Here is a 17,575-nt window from a genome sequence, read left to right as displayed (position 1 = left end):
GCACAAATATCAATGCAGCAGTTGACTCCACAAATTTATTAAAAGATAAATTTACCATTTTATATTTAAATAACTATATCATTTATAAGCTTTTTTTTATTAACTTTATTAAAATTATTTTCTTGTGAATTTAAATTTACCATAATATGTTTTTTGGGTCTAAAATATTGTTTATATTTATGCTAATTAGTAAATTAAAATATGGTTTTTTTTATAATTTATATTTAATTTAATAATAATTGAAGAGATATGTAACTTAATATTGTGGCATTGCTGACAAATTTAAATAAGACAAATACCCTAATTAATATAGTAGTTGGTTAATGACAGGAGGCAGAAATTATCTTCTATGGTGTCTCCACTGATATGATACTATATTTTTGTTAAATTTTATTAATTTAACTCATAGTTTTATTAAATTATTATTTTTATTATATATGTCGATATCACATAAAATAATTTTAACAGTATAAAAAAATAAATAAATACAATGTAATAAATGACGTTCCCATTTTTAAGGAGGATTTGAGTTTATGCTATTGGGTCAGAATGGTTAAGGATCCATCGTAACTTTAAATCAGAAACTTCAACGAGGTTTTTCCATTTTGTAAATTCGTGTATGTATAAATATTTAATTAAATAAATTCATATATTTATTATACTCAGAAGAATTTTCAAATTAATCCCAACATTGTTGATTTTCTTCTTCGAGTTAGGAGTCCTGTATCCTCCTCTCTGCAAATCTTAACAAACACAACGAAGAAACCAATTGTATTTTACTCTCCCAAATCGATCAAAACAAATCATTACTAATTCATTTACTTTTTTTTTTTCGTAAAATATAAATTTATGTTGATTCGATTTTTACTATGTATTACGAATGACTCGTCGAGTTTTTCAATCAAAACTTCACTTGGATCCCATTTAACTCCCATCGAATAATCTAATTTTGTGTTGAAAATTATTACAATTCTATAAATTGAACTTTATAATGTTTTATAAGAAGTGTATAAATATTCTACCAGATATGTCATGTAATATAAATCATGAGTTTCCTAACTTCAAACATATTTAAATTTTAAAAAAATTATCGCGTTAATTATCACGCAATCACCTAAATTATAGTATTTAATTTATGTTACAATGGAAGATTGAATTATTATTATTTTTTTAAAGTGCATGAACCACTTTGATCAAAAGTTGAGGTAAAGACTAATACAAAAATTAATGGTAAATGAAGTAAATAATTATTTTTTCATTATTAAAAATAATAGTACTGAGATAAGTACTACATAATATTAGAAGACTATTACACAAGAGCATTAAATTCCTCGCACAAGATTACTAAATTACCATAAATGTTAATAGCTTAACTCTACATTCATCCACAATCCAAAGGCTCAAGGAAGATATAATAGAAAATTGATAGAAATTGGAGCATGATATATGATGTGATCAACTAAATCTGTGTTGTTGAAAACTGTATCTTTTCTGGCATCAAATATATAAGTTAGTTCCCAAGAAACGAAAAAACTCAACTTTCAGCATCCTTGAGAAAGGAAATGTTAAAAAAGAAAGAAAAAAAAAATTCTCCACATGCTACAACAGAAGGCAAGTCTATCTGGCTCAATTTTCATATACTGCTCTTAACTTATCCGCCAATCTAATACTCTTCATATGCCTAGCGCAAATATCTGCATTTCACTAGTGTTGTGCAACTAAACTGCCAGGAAACAGCTAATCTACTTCTTCTTCTTTGATTTGCTGGATAATGACCGAGTATAAGCAGTTCCCTGAGCATAATTTAACAGCCAAAAGAGAATATAAGCCAAAAAAGGATTTAATAAAGAGCACAAACTAGGTGGGGGCCAAAATACAAAAGAATATACAATACAGAATTTACAAGTTAGTCAAGGTGTCTATGATGTCCCCTAAATCTTTCATTTATGTTTATGATGACATACCAACCAGTCAAAAAAAATTCCAAGATAAATTATGACCCAATAATTTGTATCAAAGTCTTTAACCACCAAATTTTTGGTTTGAGTCTTTTTGCCCCCGATGTAACAACTTTTATAAAAGGAAATCCAAAGACGGATACAGCCACATACCTCAAGCCATTCATCCATTGAAGCATCTGTAGTGGCAGTTCCAACTTCAACCTTTGGAGCCTTCTTAGTTTTCTGATAAAATAAACGAAAATGTATCAGATTTATTTTGGCAGGTAAAAGACAAGAAACAAATACGCACCATATACAGATGTTTTATAAACAACATTTGTTTCATGATAGCATTTTGGTGAGGTCTCTCACAAAAAGCAAGAAGGCACTAAATATACGTTATCCTTATTATACACGATACAAGATTCATAATCAATCTCACCCCCGAAAAAGTTAATGGACTGAAAGAGCTTAAATAGAGCAATAGATGCTTTCCTCAACCACTATTAGAAATAACCGAAGGCTACTGAGACAATGGCATATGAAAAGTATGTACAGATGCACACATCTATCTTCCTTAAACTGAAGGACTAAATATTATTAGATTGGATACTCTGGGATAAAAGTTTCAAGGTGTAATCGAGGAAATTTCATATAGTTTCATATACCATTCAAAATGACCATAAAAGATAAGGGCGAAATAAAGTACCTTGGTAAAGCGTTGTAATTGACCATGGATCCACAGACCAAGTAGAACAAGAAGTGCAACACCAAGAGTAACAAGAAAAACAGATTCAACACTGAGGAAACCACCAGATTCAACAACTTCAATGGTACCATTATAGAAGACACTTTGATATGGATGCTCATCAATCTCATAAACAATAGTGCCCACAAGATCAAAAGTTCCAGGCTGCAGAAAAAGAAGGTTCAATGTGAGGTCAAACATTTCTCTTTCATCGCCTACAAGCATTCCAATACAAAGAAGGCCCATAGAAAGGTATAACATCCAGATTGCTTCAAAGGTTTACAATCATGATTAACACCGTTACCAAGTTGACCCACATACCTGTAAGTACTTGCTGACACCAAATATGTATGGAAAAGTAGCCTGAGCAGAAGCTGGCACAGATGCATTGTTGAAACCCTACAATGAAAATAGCAAACATAATACACAAATCATGAAACATCTAGTATAAAAGTAAAAAGTGAGGAAACTTCTAATACATCAAAGGTAGGATGGAAAACCAAGAGTAAAAAAATCTTGCTTTTAAAAAAGAAGCTGGCAGAGAGAATAGACAAGTCTAGTAAAATAACTCCAGATCTAGTTAAAATACACAATAAATTAAAAATTCTTAGCAGAATGCATCATCTTGAATAGATTATAAGAATGTTCTTTACCAAAATATAAGAAGGCAATGCATGATTGATAAATTCTGCACAGATAGAATCTTCTATATTACTGCTCAAGCAGTCAAAGCTTCAAGGACCATTGCGGGCCTTCCTACAATCTAAATACTAAAAAACTACTCAGACAGTTGAATATTTTTGTCAACATATTTTAATCTATTAGCATTGACAGCATAAAAGATTCTACCATTCTGGAAAATCTTTCTGCATCTAAGATTCTACCATTCTGAAAAATCTCTTTCCAATAATTAAAGAAAACCTTGCTATAGAAAGTCTAATAGTGGTAACATATTATTTCCAAGCACTTACAGCATGGTAAACCACCAAAATAATTATTAATGCGGGAAAAAATTACAAAACCAGCCAAAAGCTTCCAATTCTTGAAACCAACTGATTAAATAAAATACAAGGTGATTCGGAGCAATGCTTGCAAACTTACCTGTGTAGAGAGATTCTGAACCAGCAGACTATGATCAAAGGGAAGATGAACACTGCCTTTAATTGCAATGATTGATATGCTTGACTCTCCTGTTTATCATCCAAAGCCACGTGTCAGCTATTCTAAAAAATCTTCATTGGAAAGACAGAGATAGAAGGTGGGGTTCGATGGGGGTTGGGGGGTGGGGGCGGTGCATACATTATTTCATAAGAACTTAGCAGTATCGGGCAAAAGATGGAAAATAATAGAAGTAATCACATTAATAGAGCATAACATTTCGAGGCTAAATATGCCTTACAATCAAACAAAACTGATTTATTTACCATCATTTTTCATCCCAACAAGTAATTCAGTCTCTTCTCCAGCTGGAACCACTGCAAAAAGGGGAAGAGGATCAGAAATAGGAATGCAGCATTCTCAAACACATTAAAAAGATCAAGTTCTGCTGTGAACTCACATCTTGCGCTGTTTTTGGGGAAAACACAGACTGTATCAACTCCATGGGCCGGACCCAAGTCGGTAGTAGCATAATCCTGTGCATCTTCCCCGACAATCCCAACTTCATTGTTGTCATCACCAGCCTCTCCAACAACTTCAGTGTCTGCATCCCCAGAGTCCGATTGGCACCTAGCAACTATCAAGTGAAAGGCAGCTAACTCAGATGAAAATGCCAAGAAAATTATCTTGCAAATGAAACAATTTTAACCATAGAAACCAAAATTTCTAGTACAAAATAACTCGCGTTTACTAGGCGAGCTCAAATTTGTAAATGCTATCATGGCAGATCTCCGGAAACTCATTCAATCACAAACTCTTAACAACAACACAAAGTAACAGCCGAAGTTGTATTCACAAATTCTCAACACCAGTAATCATCCAGCCAAAAAATGATTGGCCTCTTCTTGCTTTTAAAACGATATTTCCAAAGCGAATTTCGCTTCCGAAACTAATTAACAAACTCCGTTTCAAACTTTACCACAAACTAATCACTCGAAAGCAAAACCCAACTGCACATACTAAAAAAGCTCGAACAGAAAACTTGAAATTAAAAACCGGAAAAATTCTAATAAAATAGCCGAAGTCAAACCAGATCCCCCTCGGCAGATCAGAAAACCACTCCTGCATGCAAGCACGCAGCTTAAAAAAATAAACTCCTCACACAGAAGGAAAATTCACGGAAACACGGATCAAACAGGTGTGCGTACATCCATGTAGCATACGATTATACACGATGTCCATATACGAGAAACGTACTAACATACTCGATCTAGATCTGAGATTGAGGGAGCGAGAGACAACAAACCTTGAAGAAGAGGAGATGCCAGGAGGAGGAGAGCGAGGAACAAAACCCTAAAATTGATGATCGCCATGATTGGCTAGGGAGGAAGAGGAGGAAGTTCGGGGTTAAAAAAGACACTTAAGGGGTACTCCCAGCGGAATCAACGTGCGTTTCAACACCGAACGGAGAGACACGAGACAAGGTCTGGTTTTATTGGTGATGTTGGGTCGTGAAAATTAGAAGAGGATCATATTAAACGACGACGTTTCCTTATTCACGTATTTTTTTAGTGCTTATTTCTTCATTCCTGCCCTATCAGAGCTTGCCACGTCAAAATGCCACATCATAAATATTATATATATATATATATTTTAATATTTTAGTATTTGCACATCAAAATATATTTCTATATCTCTTTTAATATATTTATGATAGATTATTGAAAAGTAATGGGCCATTACCACCAATGTAAAGGAAGATTTTAGGATAAAATGGAAAAATCAAGAGGTACAGAATTCTTCTTAAGGAATCAAGTTAAGTTTAGTTGTAACTTTATTTAGATTAAAACTTTTAGTTTTAATATTTTATCTAATTTAAAAAATATGTATTGAGTTGTAGTTTAAAAAATATGTTATTATATGCGTGTAGTATTGTTCATCTACCTATTAATAAATTTTATTTTTTTTAATCAAAACATAAATTAATATAATTCTGAAGTTTTATTAATAATTAGGGTACGTCTAATTTGTGGTAAAAATGTTAAATTAGAAAATTATTTAAAATTGTCATTGTTAGTTTTTATAATTTTTTAAAAATTATAATTTAATTATTTATCATTAATACACATTAGTAAAAATATTGCATAAATTCAGATTGTGACATATTTCATATTTTACCTAAATTAATATATCACATATTTAATAACTTAATATATAATGTGTATAAAATTAAATTTTTTATTTTATTTTTAATAATTAAAAATAAAAAAACACTTCACTGACTGCAACAACAAGATCATCACAATTTCAGAATACCTCCAAGAACGTCCCACCATTATCATGTTCAACAATATTCCCTACCAGTTGCAGCAGCAGCACCGCCAATGACGATCAAATCCACAACCCAGCCTCTTTCTCCACTACCAGAACCTCAATATACATATATACATATGACGAAATTATAGTAGATATTTTGTTGAGAAGACAAGTTCTTTTCCTCCACGCATGCGTCTGAGTTCCCCAGCAGCACTAGAGTTTTATTGTTCAATGAATAGAACAGAAATTTTTTAAAAATATAAAAACAAAAATTACAAAAAAATTAATACAAATACAAATAATAGCATACAGACCAGTTTAATTTTTTGTACTTATAAATTGTATAACTGAATAAAAACTCATGAAATCCATCCCGTACAACAAACTAATTCAAAATTTTCTTTTTGCCGTCTGGAAAATTTATTTCAAGAATAGTTATTTACCAAGTTTTTCTTCGACAAATTCAAACTTCATGTTAGAGTTCAAACCGAATCGTCTGGATGTATTTACAAAAATGGAACTCAACCAAATGCCCAGATATCCATTCGGCTCATTCCCACTAAAGTCACTGAGAACAGGCAGTTAGGCACTACTGGGCACTCTGGCGGATTGCTAAGCAAAAAAATAGTCATAAACAAACACAAGAGAAGGAATTAATTTATGGAGTCAATAAAAATGTTGTCAATTTTCATACAACTAGTTTCCAAGAAAAGTCCATAAATCGAACAAAACTCAGATTGCAAAGGGCCTCCCCCCGGCTCCAAATCCTAAGCCTACATTAAAATTAAAGATACAAATACATAAGCTGAGTACAGCTGTTCAAGCAGATTCCAATAGAAGGAAAATTGTTTGTTTGACCATCAGTCGCCATGTATGGTGTAACGCTCCCATTTCTTTGTTGGATCGTATATCTGTATATTGAAATTTAGAGAAAAGAAAGTGCAAACAGAAAGCAATTAGACAAATCCCTTGGATCATTTTCAGGCTAAAATTCCCATGCTAATGCTGCCAATTCTCATAGACCCTTAAGGTGACATAGTTCTTCAGAAGACCTTTGGGAATATATATCTTGTTAACCTCTGGAATCATTAAACACCACCCCCAAATCCACTATTGGTGATCTAATGGTTAATAAAAATATTCACTAGACTTAATATTTCCCTGACATTCAATGAGTTTAACAGTAGACAAAATATCCAATAAAATTATTATCAGGCAAGGATGAGTAAAACTATTGGGTGATTCTGGCCCAACGGCAAGGTACAGCCTGATGAAATATTCTGTTCAGTTAGGTCGCCATCATAGATGAGGCATCATAAATCCCAACACCTTGCTAACAAAAATGAGTAATATATAGTTTATAGGCCTAAAAATCTCACTATCCGATAATTCTGCTACCTTTCTAAAACAGAGCATAAGATATAGTTCAAACCCCATAACAGAACTTTCCGGGTTAATGTCATATGTGCATGCACTTAAATGAATGGGTGCACAAGAGAAGAGAGAGAGTACCTCCCATCTTGAAGCAGGGAAGATATGCTTATTCTTTTCATACCAGTGCCTCTCAACAACTTTCCCAGCATGAGACTGCCAAAATATCAATGGTAAAATCAGTATCAGAGTTGATTGAACTGGATATACAACAGAAACATGCAATATCCAGTCTGCCAAAACCAGCAAAAGACAGAATATCTGTCATGAAACACCCAGACTGTTTATTAACTTTACTAAAAATTCAACCGTAATGAACACATAAATTACACAATTATGCCCCCGCTTGCTAACAAGAAAGCATCTCTTCATAGGAATAGCATAATTCGAACTAACTAAAGTAGCTCTTTCGATTGGAAAAGAATGCCAGAATTTTAAAAAGTCATTTACAAAATCTCCAGCTTCTTTGAGATAGATTAACTTTATCGTCTATATTATGTTTAAGGCTCATCTTGTCTTTCATGGTTTTCTCCAGCGTAGGAACTGACCTGCCCCTCATATTAAAATTTCTTTGTTTTGTTGTATTTAGTTTTTCTTAGGATATCTTATCTTCTCGTTGAACTATTTTCTCCACATTTCTGATAACATTCTTGTTCTTCTAGAAACAATTTTTTTTTATCGAAAAGCAAAACTACTCAAAACTTCAAATGATGCTCATAGCAGCAAATCTCTTACTTCTTGATTATTTTTACTAGAAAGATCTTTAGCAAGTGGTAAAATAAAATCCATCTCAGAGGCTCAAAACTTCAGAATAGTTAATAGCAGATTATTTTTTAATTATTGAAAAAAAATAGTAGATTTTTTTTTAAATACAATAAGAGTTGATATCAGATTTTTTTATCCAAGAAATATTTTATCTAATTAACATTAATGCATATGTATGTCCAATAAACAAAACCAAAGGGGAAATAACTGGCAGAAATGCATTTGCACTACCAATAAATAGAACCAAAGGAAACGACTCCCAGCGGGATGGCTAATTAAGGATTCAGAGAAGCCACATATAAAAGGCAGCCTGTGAGTTGATATCAGATTTTTTTATCCAAGAAATATTTTATCTAATTAACATTAATACATATGTATGTCCAATAAATAAAACCAAAGGGGAAATAATTAGCAGAAATGCATTTGCACTACCAATAAATAGAACCAAAGGAATAGACTCCCAACAAGATGGCTAAATTAAGGGTTCAGAGAAGCCACGTATAAAAGGCAGCCCATGAATATTAGAACCAGGAATAGAGGTCCATTGACCTAATCAAAGACCGGGACAATCTTAGAATTCAAAGTTCTGCAAGTGTAAACTTTTTAGAATGGCAACTCTGATAACCACTTCAAGACCAGCAGAACAGAATGCTATTAAACATAAAGATATCAACCAACATTAAGGTATAACGAAGAGTTGATTCTTCTCAAAAAGATAACGATAATACAAATAATGAAGAGTAGATTAAAGCTTTTAACATTGTACTCTTATCACTAGCCAGCACATAAACAAGTCAATCATGTTAACCACACAAACACGCTTAAGCTTAAGTTTTATGCCAATAAAGATAACAATGATAAGCCAAGCCACTCATACTTTCACTTAGTCCAAAGCTCACTAAGGTGACTGATCAAAGATTGCACGTGCATGCAAATACAAGACCATATTTTTTAAAATGCAAGGGCAGGATCTCCAATCTGCACTTGTTGCTATGAAGTTGTACTGATATGGAAAGTATGCAATACATTCTAATATTAAGATATAATGAGGATAACTATATAACCAAGTATAGTTATCCTTTTTTTTCCCCCAACCACAGGATTTAGAAATCAGAACAAAATACACCAAAGAAAAGGGGGGAAAAAAGCACCTCATCCTTCTCAATGGTTGCATCAGCAATCGTTCTTACATCCTCATGCACATCAAAGTGAAATAGCTGTAGAATTCAAAAGCACATAGTAAAAAGTAAGAACTCTCTGATTGGAATAGTTTAGGAAAGATCTACAATATTTGGATACCAGGGAAAAGATATAAATCAACAAAGATACAGGTATAAGAGTCATAATTATCTATTTGAACATTCTAATTTACGACCTCATTGAGCCAATATACAATCCTTCAAGATATAGAAAAAAAAGGACATTTGGTGGGATTATGTTATGGTCCTTTCCTAGGATCTAGTTACGGGATATCACCTTGTTAAGAAAGAACAACAACGACCTCCTAGAGTTTAAAGTACTCAAGAAACTTCTTTGACAAGTTTTTCTACATATCCAGTTTAGACTACAATGCTGTTCCTATAGAAGAAAAAATTAATTCTTAAGTATAATAACTTCCCTATTTGGAAGTAATTACCCTCCATTCTAGAAACCACCTAAGTAACTACCCCACATCCTATAAACCACCAATACTTATACCACACATTGTAAAAATTACCCTCATACTTATCCCACTCTAGCAGCCATGTGAAATCATTTCTGGTAGCCATTAGGCACATAACAATACAATCATTTCCAGTTCAGATTACAATGTTGTTTTTATAGAAGAAAAAATAATTCTTAAGAATAATAACTTCCCTAGTTGGAAGTAACCATTGCGCATCCTAGAAACCACCTAAGTAACTACCCCGAGTCCAATAAACTACCAACACCTATACCACATATTTTAAAGATTACCTTCATACTTATCCCACTCTAGCAGCCATGCGTAACCCAAGCGAAGTGTCATGCACTCAAGCAGCCATGTGTTAATCATTTCTAGTAACCGTAAGGCACATAACAATACACCCTCCCCAAAACGGTGCTTGCCGTCAAGCAGCCAATCCTTCCTCTGCTTGTGCCTTTTTTCTTTTTAGAATAGCAATCATTTTCTTTTTAATCAATAATTTTTACCTCTGATTCTAGATCCTTGTAGTGTGAAAGCAAAGTGGTATCGGTTGCATAAATCATGTGCAGTTTAAAATTCAAGGCGAGGAAGTCATGGGTACTTTCCAACTTGATGGAAACCAGAAATTTTTACTGGAAAGCGGTTCACCCAGTTGCATCATCCTAGAAGATTGGCTGCCAATTAATGCTGGGAGAAAATCATTCTGATTTGCCAATAATTGATTCTTTACTTTGAGTTCCCCTTTTTCAGCCCATGCTAATTGCTTTTCATAAGGAGATGACAAAAAGTGAGCTGACTTATTGGGCTAAAGAGAATTAGAATTTTCCATCTGATGTAAGTCATAAGGGTCTTGCCAACTCAGTCTTCTTTGCTCTCATAGAAATTCACAACACTGCCAAGGGATCTATGTTGTGTGTTTTTTTTGCTCCCTTGATTTCCCTCGCCATTTGTCTTCTCTCCCATCTCCTTCATCTCCTTTTACAGTGCAGATTTTTAGTGAAGTTTGCACCAGAGACGCCACCATCAGCTAATCATGTTTCTTATTTTGGGGTCTAAACAGAGCACGACTGTCAATCCAATTTGCCATTTCCTGGTCTTGGGACTTCCACCAGATCATGCTTCATAAAAGGTCAATCTCAATCTTCTTGGTAAGTTTTGAGAAAGAATCACCCATAACTTCTGGCTCGACACCATGTTGTTACAGTCCTTTTTTAATGATCTTATGGGATTTAGTTGATAGTATGGGCTCGTTAAGAGAGATCCCGACAACTCCTAAAGTTTAAAGTACTCAAGAAACTTTTTTGACAAGTTTTTCTGCATATCCAGTTCCGATACGGTGCTGTTTTTATACAGGAAAAAGTAACTTTTAAGAATAAAACTTTCCCAGTTAGAAGTAACTACCTCACATTCTGACAACCACATAATTAACTAACCCCACATCCTACAACTACTAACATCTATCCTAGGAAACTACTTTTATACTTATCCCGCTCTAGCAGCCATGTGTCTCCCACTCGAGCAGCCATGTGTCAGTCATTGCTAATAGCAATTTTGTACATAACAGATTATGAGCATGAAGCAATACTACATGCACTAATGCAAACAGAAGTTAAAGAAATCAAGCATACCGGTCCACTCTTGCCTCTCGCTTTGTTGACAATTAGCTCGTAGAAACTGTGTTGCTGAACTTCCAAAAACATGGAAAAAGACAAGTATAATTAGCATATCATAATAACAAGCTGCGGTCAAAATCATGATTTCAAAAGTTTCTCACATGAGGAATAATGAGATCTTCTTTCACATAAAGCAAATTCTCCACCGATATTGTCCGAATCTCTCGAAACTCAGGAGCAAGTTGCTGCTGAACAGCCCGAAGAAATTCTCCTATTGTATCACCTTTGCGAACCTGAATGTAAGAATGATTAATAGTTTATACCACAGGAAAAGGAACAAATTAAAGAGCCGTCAATAAAAGGGAACTCTTACTTACCTGGATCACTCTTCTATGGCCTGTTCCATCCCAATAACTATAAGTAATTTCAAGGGGCTCACCTGAGATAGAGGATAACCTGCCTTAGAACTACTTTTAATGCAGTCAGATCAAACCAAAAAAAAAAAATGAAAGACTACATTACTTCGAATCTGTTCCTGCTCCCGAAGCCACTGCTTCTGCAGCCTCTCACGTTCAGCTTGCTCCTCTGCCTCCCGCTCACTGAAAGAGCAACCTCAGCACCCCTAAGCTCTAACGTTAGCACCAAGTACAAAACATGTATGTGCACTGAAAGAGAGAGAAAATGGTGAACATATGCCACACCTGTCAGGTAAAAAGCTCGTTTCTACTGTGGGATCTTTGCCGAATTTACTACGACAGAAGCTCTTAGACTCAGAATTGTCTGCATAAACCAAGTAATGGCATCCGGTGGCATAACAAGATGTCAACAAAAAAAAAAGATTTAGCAAATGTCCCAACATTTTGATGCTTTTTATCTATATTGTGCAGATAACAGAATCATCCATGTGCAACATTTTGGAAAATCCAGGCAGGGAAACACCTGGACTCACTAAGGTGGTAAGAGTGTAAAGTAAATGAATCCAAGGTTATAAGTGAGCACTAAGACGTAATAATTAACACCAAGCATCTTGAACCAGTTAGAGAGACAATTAAACAATATCCATATGCAGTAGTTTGATTGCTAACTATCAATTTTTTCATGTCATCAAGGATCTCCATTCTACGACGGTAAGATACTGGACCATAAAATTTTTCACATAGCCATAAATATGACGACTGTCTAGAGAACGAGGAATCAACCCAAAGAAACAGAAACAAAGGCCAAATAGCAGCAAACAAAAATAAAATAAGGATCTTCCATGAGAATACGTTCATTAACAACAATAGGCAAATGGAATTGCAATTCCAGAAGCTTCTGTACTCATTGCATAACTATTGCACCCACCATTTACATCCTAATCTAGTGAAGAAGCACTATACCATGAATTCAAACCAGATCATTTATTTCACAGATGTGGGAATGCTGCACAAAGCTACTCCGAGTAGCAAAGAAACTACTACCCACCCTATCCAAGGAAACTAACTGCTCCTCCTTTCTAGATCCTGTGAGTGCTAGAGTTGGATCTAAATAAAAGATGACAGAGCCTAAGAACTAAGGGATGGCTTCTAAACTCTGATGCAGCAAAGTTTCATGAAAATAAATATTAAGCACTAAATTTAAAATGTTATAGCAAATTGGCATTCTCTCTTAACAATAGCAAACTTGGTGATCTCCACAACATCCCCAACTCCAATGCAATATATTACATATGATAAATGGATTTTTTTTTTTTTTTGAAATAAAAAGTGTAAACTGTACATTAACAAGGTACCAAAACAGGGGTACCGCCAATGTACAAAAAATTTTCAATAATGTTAGGTATCAACGAGATTCCTAAAATCCACATCACTAATAATGTCATGACCTAACAATATAAATCCAAAATAATGAATTTGTCTATCCTTTAACCTATTAATGCTACTTTCCAGACTATCGAAAGCTCCACTATTCCTTTCTTTCCAAATAACCAAAAAACTGTCAAAGGGATAACATTTGCTAACTTGTTTTTAACATTTAAACCATCCCAAGCCCAAATCTCTCCCCTCACCGACCCTGCAATAACCCAATCAATACCCAAAAGAACGTTATAAAATCAAACAAAGGCTGCAAGTTTTAGTTGAGGGTTTGATGCTCACTGTTTTCTCCATCCTCCTCTTCACTTCCATTGTCCATATCATCAGCAAATGACAATCGGGAATTGCCCTTGGTCTTCCTCTTTTTACGCTTTTGTAACTTAAACTCCTCCTCCCTATTACGCAGCAAACGAATATGAAATACCAAATCAATGACAAGAAGTTTAAAAAAGAAAAAGAAAAAAACTTATAAGACATGAATAACAGAGTTAGACCTAATAGTTACACTTACTCCTGTTGTAACTTCTGCAGTTTCTCCTTCTCCTCCTCCTCAATTTTGTTCCGAATATTAACCCGCTGTAGAAAATATCCAAAACCCGATCCATCAAAAAACTAATTAGCTCTCGTATTTTTAAGTACATAATACACAAAAATACACACTACAACTACGTATATAATAAACTCAATTACCTTCTCAACATATTGTTCTCTTGTAACCAAACCAACAGTTTCCTTCTTAAAAGCAGTCTCGAGAATCTGAAATCCGAAGAAAAATTGACAAGCAATTATTAAGAGATTAACTGATTGATAAAAAAATAAAAATTACTGCACTTCGTCCACCTGAAATAACGCTCTCCATTTTCTCCATATTCAAACCAACCAAACCAAGTTGTAATGAATAACAAAAGAGAATGAAATGACGTGCAGACGTATGTAAAACCCTATAGAATTGTGATTTCCATCCAAATTTTTCTCAGCAGCGAAAAGGAAACTCGAGAAGAGAAAAAGAAAAACACATAAATGAAATTGTAACTAGAAAACATGAGATAAGCATGAACCTCGGAAGTACTTGACCCGAATTGGAGGAGCCCGGTTTGGCCCTTAGCTGAGGAGGACTTGGTCTTGAGCTCTTGAATTTTGCGGCGTTCAGCTTCTCTCTGCTTCTCAAGCCGTCGGATCCTCACGGCGTCCTGAGCCGTGCCCACGTACCCGTCTCCCATACCCGACATCTTTTAGCTTTCTCCTGTTGCCTCTGTTTTCTTTCTTCCCTTGGGTCTCCTCTTCTTTTCTCTGATCAGTCGAAGAAAAAGTGGGACAAAAGAGATTTAATCCGCCACGGTTTTGCATATTTATAGAGGTAGTTCGAGGTGTTAAGGTAGATTGAGGTCTATACTGAGACTTTCGTGTAACGATTAATGACCGTTGGATCTATAATTTGTAAACTGACGATTCAGATCAGCCCATTCAGAGAAGAACTTGGGCTCGAACCAGCCCACCTTTCAACTTGGGAGAATTAAAAAAAGAGAGATTAATACGTTGTTAGTTAAAATTGACCCAATACGTTGTTATAGATACAATTTATATTCTGAACTAAAATTAAAATTTAAATAATATAATATATGAAGTACGTATAATTTATATATACATAACTGAATCATATAAATACAATATTTTTATTTTTTTTAGTACTGTTTGACGATTTTAATAAATTTATTAAGTTTTAGGTTATTGTGTTATAATTTTTTATATTTTTCACTAATTTTTACTTATTATTAAGCATTCACTTGTTTTATATTTAAATACACTTAAATATACATAGTTATGTATATATGTGTATCTTATAATAAATTATTCATTTTCCGTAAAATAACAGTTTTCACGAAACCATATTGTTTTAAATTATAGTTACATAAAATCATCATATGTGAAAATTTATTAAATTACTATTTATTTTTATGACTTAATCATCTTATGGATTTATTAGACATATACTATGCAAATTAATATATATATATATATATATATTCCCGATAAATTTTCATGAAATTAGTTCGTGTATTTCCTTAATTTGATAAGTGCAATAAAATTAATTTTTATTATTGATGGAGTTGTTAGATATTACCAATTCAAAAGAATTCTACGTATACCAAAATCTTGTACAAATATCTAATAAAGTTTTGCACAATTAGTTAAGACAATATAATTAATATTAGATTATATTTTATAATATATACACTTAATTACGTAGAGGATTGTGTTTAAATTCAATACCCATAACGCATAATATTAAATATCGCTTCAAAATTTATTGATTTCATAATATTAATTTACACCCAATATGTAACGGCCCCGGAAATTTTAAATGAAATGTATATTAAAAATGTCAATGCGGAAGCGAAGTCAAAATTCGATTAACATCCCTTACACTGAAATCAGAAAAAAGTGCTCAAAATATAAAAGATCAAACTAACTAAAAGAGAAATTCGAAAGTAAGCTATGAATATGACTTTGGAGTCTTTAGGCGTCCCCTTCGTCGTCTTCTTGCGGAACGGGCTCGGGAACAATGTCTTCCTGATCTGAAATGATTAAATAAGGAATGAGCTACACTAACCCAGTAAGGACATCACGATATCTCACCGTCACGGAGATAAAGGTGGGTAGAAAACACAAAAAGACCAATGGAGCATAATTTACAATAAACTTCTTTATCAGTAATAAAACATTTTACCATTCACTTACCTCGGTGAAATTCATAAAACAATATACGAAAGCAATAACATTATCATCATCATGAAATCATATAAACTGTGTAACATAATACTTATCACGCCCTTGCAATTCAATCATTTCACAATTACTTTTCCTCATTCACCAGCCTACTAGTATCCATGGGGATCCATATGGGTCCCGCTACCCGTTACCCTTAATACTTGTAATCAGATTCCAGGGCCGTCCCCATACCCTGTCCGGTATGGGCGCTGAAACTATAAACCTCATTACCCCGTCCGGTATGAGGGTGAAGCGGGCCGTCCCCATACCCCGTTCGGTATGGGCGCCAAAACACATAAGATCTCCATACCCCGTCCGGTATGGGAGACCACAATCCCGGTAGGGTTCCCTACGGACCCGGTCCGTCCACCATCTCCCAGGATATCTAGTCAGGCTGACCACATTATACAATTACCCATTTACATAATCTTTCATTCTCTTTTCCCTCAGTCAGTATCATCAATCCACATGCAAACAAGCAAAACGGTAATTTATGCCAAACAGACAACATACAGCATCAACATCCCAGTCGTTCGATCCATAATCAGTAAAACAGTAAAATATGTACGCGAAATAATGAAATAAAAACATCAAACCTCATACTGCATTTAATACTGAAAATTAGATCAAACAATAATAGACCAACATTGTATCAGACTCGGGCTCCATTGGCAACCTCAATCAATTATACATCTATAAAGTCTCAAAATACCGTTTAATTATTTATTAAACTTTAATACCGTGATATGAAATAGGGTGAGGGGTCCTTACCCGTTTAGGGGTTCGAACATGGCTTCACAGTGACTCTACAAGCTGTCCCCAATTTTTCCTGAATTTTTTTTTACCGGGGAACTGAAACGCACTACTGGTACCTGCACGTGTTCCAAAAAATCCTAAATTAGGTCCAGAGCCCTTTTCAGCCAATATCGCAACTCCGGCACGGCGGCTCCGCCGTGCTCCGGCGACAAGCGGCGGCGATTCGCCTCGGGTTGGCCGTTTTCGGCCGAATTCGGCCACACTCGCATTGGTTTCTGTGAATAAACAACCCTACGGCCCTTGGGGGGCCAAAAAATTACGAAAAACCGAAGCTTACCGGCGGCAGTGCTCTCGGGTGCGGCGACTCTCCGACGAGGTTCGTCTTTTGGTGATTCGGCTCCGGTCAACCTGTAGAGAAAAAAATGGTGATCACGGTGATACAAAATTTGCATCAAACGGAGACCGGGAAGGGCCTCATCGGAGGCAAAACCTGAGGAGGGACGCGACGGCGCCGCTGGCTTTCGGCCGTTTGGCCGAAATTTTGGCTCCGATTTGGCCACAGGGGGAATCAGCGTGGAAAAACGAGTCGGGGGTGTGAAATTTACCTCGATCGGCGGTCG

At 34.7% G+C, this 17,575-nt stretch overlaps 2 protein-coding genes across 3 annotated transcripts; both read right to left on the bottom strand.

The window, feature by feature from the left end:
* Window positions 1-1,422: 1,422 nt before the first annotated feature.
* On the bottom strand, window positions 1,423-5,274 carry LOC110816549 (Translocon-associated protein (TRAP), alpha subunit). The gene is made up of 8 exons (XM_022044780.2): window positions 5,093-5,274; window positions 4,247-4,423; window positions 4,113-4,163; window positions 3,790-3,878; window positions 3,010-3,087; window positions 2,650-2,853; window positions 2,112-2,183; window positions 1,423-1,793 (listed from the first exon to the last, which is right to left on the bottom strand). Exons 1-8 carry the CDS (start codon window positions 5,157-5,159, stop codon window positions 1,743-1,745), a joined length of 789 nt encoding a protein of 262 aa, XP_021900472.1. The 5' UTR covers window positions 5,160-5,274; the 3' UTR covers window positions 1,423-1,742.
* Window positions 5,275-6,733: 1,459 nt separating this feature from the next.
* Window positions 6,734-14,761, bottom strand: XCT (XAP5 family protein). Of its 2 annotated transcripts, none has more exons than XM_088222754.1 (12): window positions 14,489-14,761; window positions 14,121-14,186; window positions 13,942-14,006; window positions 13,713-13,825; window positions 12,279-12,381; window positions 12,100-12,176; window positions 11,955-12,016; window positions 11,739-11,870; window positions 11,593-11,646; window positions 9,450-9,515; window positions 7,615-7,689; window positions 6,734-7,013 (listed from the first exon to the last, which is right to left on the bottom strand). In XM_088222754.1, exons 1-12 carry the CDS (start codon window positions 14,657-14,659, stop codon window positions 6,963-6,965), a joined length of 1,035 nt encoding a protein of 344 aa, XP_088078880.1. In that variant the 5' UTR covers window positions 14,660-14,761; the 3' UTR covers window positions 6,734-6,962. The 2 variants fall into 2 exon arrangements, with proteins under 2 accessions (XP_088078880.1, XP_088078881.1); XM_088222755.1 differs by having other exon boundaries at window positions 12,279-12,357.
* Between the last annotated feature and the right edge of the window lie 2,814 nt (window positions 14,762-17,575).

The sequence above is a fragment of the Carica papaya genome, chromosome 6 (genome assembly GCF_054855325.1).
Source record: "Carica papaya isolate Zhongbai chromosome 6, ASM5485532v1, whole genome shotgun sequence".
NCBI lineage: Eukaryota > Viridiplantae > Streptophyta > Magnoliopsida > Brassicales > Caricaceae > Carica > Carica papaya.
The sequence above is the reverse complement of the archived record's forward strand: the minus strand, read 5'-3'. Positions and strand labels throughout refer to the sequence as shown.